This window comes from Cynara cardunculus (genome assembly GCF_001531365.2).
Source record: "Cynara cardunculus var. scolymus isolate 2C chromosome LG 16, CcrdV1, whole genome shotgun sequence".
NCBI lineage: Eukaryota > Viridiplantae > Streptophyta > Magnoliopsida > Asterales > Asteraceae > Cynara > Cynara cardunculus.
The window spans coordinates 18,105,875-18,113,584 of NC_037543.1; the positions used below are offsets into that span (position 1 = coordinate 18,105,875).

The following is a 7,710-nucleotide window of genomic DNA, read 5'->3' on the forward strand; positions in this document are numbered from 1 at the left end:
AATATCACTTCCGTAGGTGCTTCTACCGAGTGGACTGAATTTAGAAATAATTTGGCTCARAGTATGTTTAATGATTGGAATGCTTCTACTTAATTTTTATGGTTTGTAATAGTACAATTTTAYTTTTATGGTTTGTAATAGTACAATTTCATTTTTATGGTTTGTAATGGTACAATTTCATCTTTATCGTTATTAGTTTTAATGGTACAATTTGATCTTTTATCGTTATTAAATATAATGGTACGATTTAATAGTACAGGTGAATGTGAAACAGGCCTTGTGTATGGTTAGTTCAAATATAGGTATGTGAAACAGAGCCTGTGTATGGTTAGTTCAAATGTAGGTGCATAAGAAATCTTACAATGATGTGGATGATATTGATAATGATGTGGATGTCCTTTGAAATCTTACTTATGTGCTGCTTTATCATTCAATGTAAAACTAAAATATGTTAGGTACAATTTTATATTTATCGTTATTAATTTTAATGGTATAATTACATCTTTATCGTTATTAGGTATGGCGGATAAAATCAATGGGCGAAAGTATCGTAATTGGTCAAAAATCGAAGATGGAAAACTTGTTGATGCATTGGTGAATATGGTAAATGATGAATTTAAAGCACTGAGAAAAATAACACGTGAACCAAAATCCGTGTTAAGCTTTTGGAACTATGAAGGAGAAGCTCGAGAAGAGTTTGTGAGGTACATTTTGCAAGAATGATTGTGCTTGTTGGTTTAGCTCTTTTTTAAAACTATGATGTTTAATGGCTTTTGGAACATGTATTTAAACATGCTTTGGTATTTTGGCGTCATATGTTTGATTGTTTGAAGATGGTGGCATATAATTATTTTGAACAAGTTTGATGGATTTTGAAGCAATTTTAATATTAAGTAACGTCATTTGATTTATGGTTATATTTGAGTTGTGTATTTTTATATTGTTTTACGCACTAGAATATTTAATTATTATTTTTAGTTAAAAAAAATTTAAAGTAATTAATAATTATTATATTAAAATATTTTTAAGTTTAAAAAAAAATTAATTTTTCAAAAAAGGGTATTTTAGTCATTTACCAGAATTTCATTCCAATTCCAAAACTACATTCTGTGAACCAAACAGACAGATTCCAATTCCTTTAATAGATTTCATTCCAATTCTGTCAACCAAACAGGTGGTCAAACCTGACAACATTCCATTCCAATTCCTTCAAAGTCAAATTCCTTTGACAGATTTCATTACATCCAAAAACATTCTGCGAACCAAACGCCACCTAAATCTTTTATTTAATCAAATGATGACTTTATCTTAATTAATGTGTCTACCTTATTAACTCTTAAACGTATGTGTTAAAAGCAGATTTGTAAATTTAGTCATCTACGTATACACTAATTTTTAGATAAACACAAATAGAAATATAGACACTAATTTTTAGATAAACACAAATAGAAATATAAACACTTATTTTAAAACAAAGTAAGGAATATATTAACTTCAATTAAGAAAAGATTATAATCGTATACATAGACTTTTCTCCCACCCAAATGAAAACAAGTACCACATGTATCCTATCTATGTAATTCTTTACCTTGAAAGGTGGAGCAACTATTTACGTGAAAACCCCTCGCTTTAGAGTTCAGATTACCATTACCACTAAAACGACAACGGATGAACTTATAGTCGGTGCCCATGGCATCTCATCCTACAAGAACATTAACAAATAAGCCAAACCAAACACTGTATATCCCACCCGGTGGTGGGGTCAGAGGATCGGATGTACGTAAAGATCAGTACTACTGTTTCCGTCAAGATCATACATCTAAGCGGAATCTTTACCCACTCATTCCAGTTACAAGTGAATTCGAACGACGTGAATGACGTTCAATGAGCAACAATACTTTAACCGCCTTCCTCTGAAGATGCCCGTCTTCGTGAATGCTGCCTCCGGTTAACCGAACAAGCGGTATCCGAGCCGTTAACCCATAAGTGTCAACCATTTCCGTCACCATAAACACTTTCTCCAACACTTCTAAAGCTTCCACCTTTAAAGACTCGGAACCCCAATTCAAAACCTTTAATATAGGAACCACGGCCCCGCTCTCGTCTAAAACGTGGGCCCCGCGGCGCGGGGACTCCTTTTGTACCAGAGTTGAAAGTGTCTGAATCACTTCATAGGTTGTGGCATGCACCTCCGATTGTAAGAGTTTGACTAACTCAGGTAATGCCTTCGCCTCCAAAAGGCAAAACGTATCGTTCACGGTGCATAAACCGCCATGAGCTGCGCAAATAGCGACGCGGGTGCCGCCGAAACACGAGCACCACCGACGGGTGGTTGGCGCCTTGGTGAGCTCAGAGCTCCGCATCGAGAGATCGCCGATGAGAGCAGCCGCTCGTGCCTTTGCTGTCACTGAACCATTCTTGAGGAACTCCACAAGCAAATCATAGGTCCCGAGTTCAACCACCATTTTCTGAGCTTCGAAATTGGTTGGATCAGTGAACCGAAAAAGAGCACTCAAAGCGTTTTCTTTAGCTTCCATGTTCCCAGATTCCAATATCTCGATGATGGCTTTAAGCCCTTCTAACTCGACTAGTTTTCTCGTGAGAATAACTTCCGATTTCGGAACATTTGCTAATAAACCAACTGCAGCCTTCTGTACATCACTTTTGTTAGAGTTTTCAAGAAGACCAACAAAAGCCTCTAATCTTCTCGGTTTCAGAAGGAACTCCGCAACTCCCTGTGGTTCATGATTCGAGAACAAGAACAGGAGGTTGATGGCGGCTTCACGTGTTTCACTATCGGGATGATCAAGAAGAGTTAGGACTAAAGACACACCGCTAGCGGTAAGAACCGCGGTCTTCACGAGCCCGCCATCAGATTCACAAATTTTAAAAAGTGCCCGTAAAACAGGCCTCAATACATTGTAAGGTAAACGGGAATTTCGTAGAAAAGCCAGCAGGTTCTCGACTAAAGAGTTTAGATCGAGTTGGACTCCATTCATGTCGACAAGAAACTTGATCCCATCGCCATTGGAACCAAGTTTATCGAGGATTTCCGAGCATTTAGCGAGAATGATGATGTGTAAAGGGGAAGAACACATGAGATCCACCATAAGAGGAACTGCACCAGCGGCTGCGAAAAGCGGTTTGTTCTCCCGACTTCCTAAAAGCTTTATGAGCATAGATAGCGACAATTCCTTCGCTTCAAGATCAGAAGATACCATTTCAAGCAATGGTGGAATCAGCCCTTGTTCACCTAAGAACTTTGTGTTATTTTCTTCAAGCTCCAAATTAACAATCCCTCTCACCATCGCCATTTTTGTCGATTTTGAACCTTCAGTAACAATCAAATCAATTATTAGTGAGGTTGGATGCAGAAAAGAAGTGAAAGATAAAGCGATTCCTATACTTCTTTGCGGAAGAATGATAACATACATAAATGATCAAAAGCCCATCCTCCCACAGTAGTCCCTGTTAAATAGTACACTAACGTCATCCACGGGGAACTCGTTTTAACAATACAGGTGTGTTTGGTACGCGGGACATGATAGAACAAAAACTTGTTATCCCAAGGCTTGCGCGACATCAGACTTAGACATGACATGCCTAAATGGGACAAAAATTAGGTTTTTTGTCTCACCAAAATAGGTGGAACAAAAATTGGGGAGATGGACAAGATTAGTAAGTTACTAAACTACACACGTCAAATTAAAACCCAGATGCTTCCACAATTTTTTCACCCCTCACTCAGCCAGTCCAATTATGCGCAGTCCAGTTGAATCCAGTCCAATCCAGTCCGGTCTATGTAAACGATAAAATGAAAGAGAAAAAGTTTTCCAACCTTGAATTATCCGATGGACAAGAGGTCCATACCATTCCTCTTTGGCGGCCCTAATAACATTTTCTTGATCAACATCTACGAGTTTCTGCAAGATTTCTTGTGCTTTCTCAGCTAAAGTCACCTCTGAACCCTTTAGGATGGTAATAAGAAAGGAAACCGGATTACATTGCTGCGAGAGTTCCCTGGTATAATCCATATGATGGCCAGATTCCTCGATCACTAGTTCAAGTATCAAGTCTAAAGCAGCTTTAGATAGACTGGATTCACACCCTAAGCATGGAACAATGTGACAAAACCCCTCGTTCTCGAGCAAGAGATCCTATAAGATGAGATCAAAACATAAGGTCAAGAACATGAACATATATATATATATAGGGAAGGGTTCAAACGAGAACCCCTATGATTTACGAGAACACAAGAACAACCCAATAACCTCATATTGTGATAAAAAATAAAATTAAAAGATTTTTTAAATTAAAATTAAAATTTAAAAAGATTTAAAAAAAATTAAAATTAAAAGGGTAATAATGGAACATCAAATCTTTTAAACACGATCATTATTATCATTAGTCTTATCAAATTTTTTAAACGGTTACGAAATAGGTTAGGATTGTACTAGGTGTGATAATCATGTGATATGGGTGTGATAATCATGTGATAGGGGTGTGATAATCACCATTATACATCATTTGGGTTATCGTTTTGGTTGATAAGTTAAAATTTTGGTGTAATCATGTGATAGGGGTGTGATAATCACCGTTATACATCACTTGGGTTAACGTTTTGGTTGATAAGTTAAAATTTTGGTGTCATCATGTGATTTGGGTGTGATAATCATGTGATAAGGGTGTGATAATCACTGTTATACATCACTTGGGTTATCGTTTTGATTGATAAGTTAAAATTTTGGTGTAATCATAAAATATGAGTGTGATAATCATATGATATGAGTGTGATACTTATGTGATAGAGGTGTGATATGAAGAAAAGATGTTAAGCCATGGAGATTATCATGAACGAAGGAGAAGAAGATAACTACCAAGAGAAAAACATGGAACGTGAAAAGATAATTATGGTTAATTAAAATAAAATAAAAATTATAAAAATTACTTAATTACATTATTGTCCTTATTAAATTATTTATATATAATAAAAGTTAATTTATTAATTAAAAAAGTTTGAGGTTATTGGGTTGTTCTTACGTTCTCGTAAATCACATGGGTTCTCGTTTGAACCTCCACCTATATATATATATATAATAAGAAGAAAGGGGTTATTTGGCTAAATGGCCTCCACACATTAATCTATGACTTTTTGACTGTTTCTAGGCTAGCAGTGTCATCCTCAAACCTGTCAGAAGGTCATTTAACAAAATTTCCCAATAAGAAAGAGCATTCTCTAACCTTGTTTCTTGCATGTCCTTCAACGGCATTCTTTAATGTAACTAATACTTCTGTTTTGAGTTGTTGGTTATCCAAGTTTGGGAGTACGCTAATGAGCAATTCAGTGAGACCGCCAATGGAAATCCAATCTTTATTGATTGAATCCTCTGTTATAAGCTCCTGGATTTGGAAAAGGGCATCTTTCACAGATGAATCTTTTTCAGACAGCAATTTTGGCTTGCAGGATCTAATTCTCATGCAGTAGTTGAGCTCTTTCCATTCTTCAATCGACTCTCTCAATTGAATATTTGATCTGAAAGATAAATCTTCAAGTGATTCACCCGTGACAGGATCCGTTTTTTCTCCAGACTCGAACCATTCTTCAATAGCCACCCTCGAGTATGCAGTACCATTGGAGAGGCTAACAGGATCCACCATTACGGTTTTAGTAATGCCACAAATGAAAGCCTTATAAGGTGGAATAGATTCTTCTCTTGAATCATAACATTCAATCGCCCGTAGCCTTTGCATATACTGATCTTTTATGTGTTCATAGTCCCTAGCTGCATCTGCTCGGGACAACAACTTAATGATCTGCTCCAAGAAAAAAACCTCGGCTCTCTCTTTTCGGTTTTGCGCTTCTTCTTTCTCTCTCTTGAAGCTATCTAGTTCTTTCCTTATCTCAGAGGGTTCAACAGTCACGCCAACCGCCTTCGCTATATCCTTGATGATATCATTGGCAAAGCCCTGATCAAGTTTTTGATTCGTAAGCCCTTGATCCAATTTATCGAGGATTTGGAGTTTAGATTGACTGGTTACAAATTCGGCTCTTTGCATCTCGCTTTGTAACCTGATTACTTGATCGGATATCCCAGATAGGACCTCGGTGTTTGCCAGGCATAAAGTATTTAGCGACTTCCCAATATCTCTTGTTATATCTTGTACCTCCTTGACAATGTGCCTGCACTTTATCAGCAAGTAGAAGCGGCCGCAATTCTTGTACTTCTCCACAAGGGCATTGGCCCTTTTCACATCTGTGTCAAGATTCTCCAAAGCTTTTCCTGCAATTGGTGATTCGTTCAATTTTCCTAGCTCCAGCTCCTTTAGGACACGCGCAATATCAAATAGGTGAGCCGAGAGGATCCTGAAACTCTCCTTTTCTATAACTATATCTTTGGCAGCATGAGCCGTTTTGATGACCTGGTTAATAGCTACAGCCAAAATGGTACCAAGTGGTAGGAGATCTGCCATATTCGCTATGGCAAAAAGAACCAAAAAGACTAAAAATACTAATTGCCTATGATTTTGATATCAGAAGTGAGCAACTATAACGCACAATCTTCCAAGTTCATTCACCAACTTCTTTTCTTGCCAAGAATTGCTAGCATTAACCTGTGACCACCACCTAATTCAATTTGAATTGATAAGAAGATAATTTCAAAGGTCCAAGAATCAAGAAATATATTACAATTAGTTGATGTAAAAATTAGACAGCTGCTAAGGTAAACAAACCCAAAATAACGTTGATACACCTCTATGATCATGAAATATTATCACTTATGTAAAAGGGTGTAAGTAAAACTCCAAACAAATATGTGTGTTGATCCGGTGGGTGGTGGTGGTTATGGGTGATCATTTGAGGGTGTCAGTATGGTGGTGATGGTGCTGCTGGAGGTCAAAAAAAGGCCTATGTTATTGTTACATAAACAGACATTTGTCTTTTTTTAGGCCTACAGTTTCAAGCTTTCACTTTTTTAGTTTGACCCATCTAATAAACATATATGTAGCTATTCAATGAAGAAGTTCCATCAATAAACCAGTTTTACATGCAGGCAAAGTGGCAAGCACGCCTCAAAGAAGTCTAACAATTTATTATTTCTTTTGTATTTTAAGATGAAAATCGGTATGGGACAAGGGTTCCAATAGATTTCAGCAATCAATTCCTAAAAAAATTGTTTTATTTTCAAAGCTTGGAGTTTATTCCATAATTGCTTTGATCTTCAAAGCAAGTAAAACATATTGAGAAATGATGGTGAGTAAAGATTTAGAAGATTTGAAACCAGATGCCACTTCTGCTCACTTGTCGACGTCTATGGGACTAATTGTAGTTTACAAGTTTATTCCATGAAAAACCAAGCCAAATATATCTCAGAACAAAGGAATTCATCAGCGACATCTATAAACTAGCAAAGACAAGCAGATTACGATCAAAATGAGCACAAAAGTATAACGTCCAACCGAGTAAGCTTATCATCAAACACTTGGTGGGCATGAAGCTAATTAGTAGAATTTTGCCACAATCTTGGCAAGAACTTGATTAAAAACACCACCCAAATGCAATTCCTTGACTTAATCACAAACAAGAAATCAGAAGAGCAAATCAAAGACATAGGTTTTGGAGAATTACCTGTAAAGAACTGAAAAATAGGTCCTGAAACGTTGATAGTGAAAATACCTGACGAAACATTAACATTAAATATGAGGACCAAA

The 7,710-nt window shown here is 36.7% G+C and overlaps 1 protein-coding gene across 1 annotated transcript; it reads right to left on the minus strand.

The window, feature by feature from the left end:
- Positions 1-1,504: 1,504 nt before the first annotated feature.
- LOC112529166 (U-box domain-containing protein 43-like) lies at positions 1,505-6,919 on the minus strand. Its single transcript, XM_025140277.1, has 3 exons — positions 5,242-6,919; positions 3,839-4,157; positions 1,505-3,331 (listed from the first exon to the last, which is right to left on the minus strand). The coding sequence occupies exons 1-3, from the start codon at positions 6,469-6,471 to the stop codon at positions 1,833-1,835; spliced, it is 3,048 nt and encodes a 1,015-aa protein (XP_024996045.1). The 5' UTR covers positions 6,472-6,919; the 3' UTR covers positions 1,505-1,832.
- Between the last annotated feature and the right edge of the window lie 791 nt (positions 6,920-7,710).

Excerpts from the sequence above, each read along its gene's own strand:
- LOC112529166 (XM_025140277.1), bottom strand. The coding sequence starts at position 6,471 with ATGGCAGATCTCCTACCACTTGGTACCATTTTGGCTGTAGCTATTAAC. Across the intron at positions 4,158-5,241 it reads AAGGACATGCAAGAAACAAG|GATCTCTTGCTCGAGAACGA; the intron begins GTTAGAGAATGC and ends CTCATCTTATAG. Across the intron at positions 3,332-3,838 it reads TGTCCATCGGATAATTCAAG|GTTCAAAATCGACAAAAATG; the intron begins GTTGGAAAACTT and ends TTGTTACTGAAG.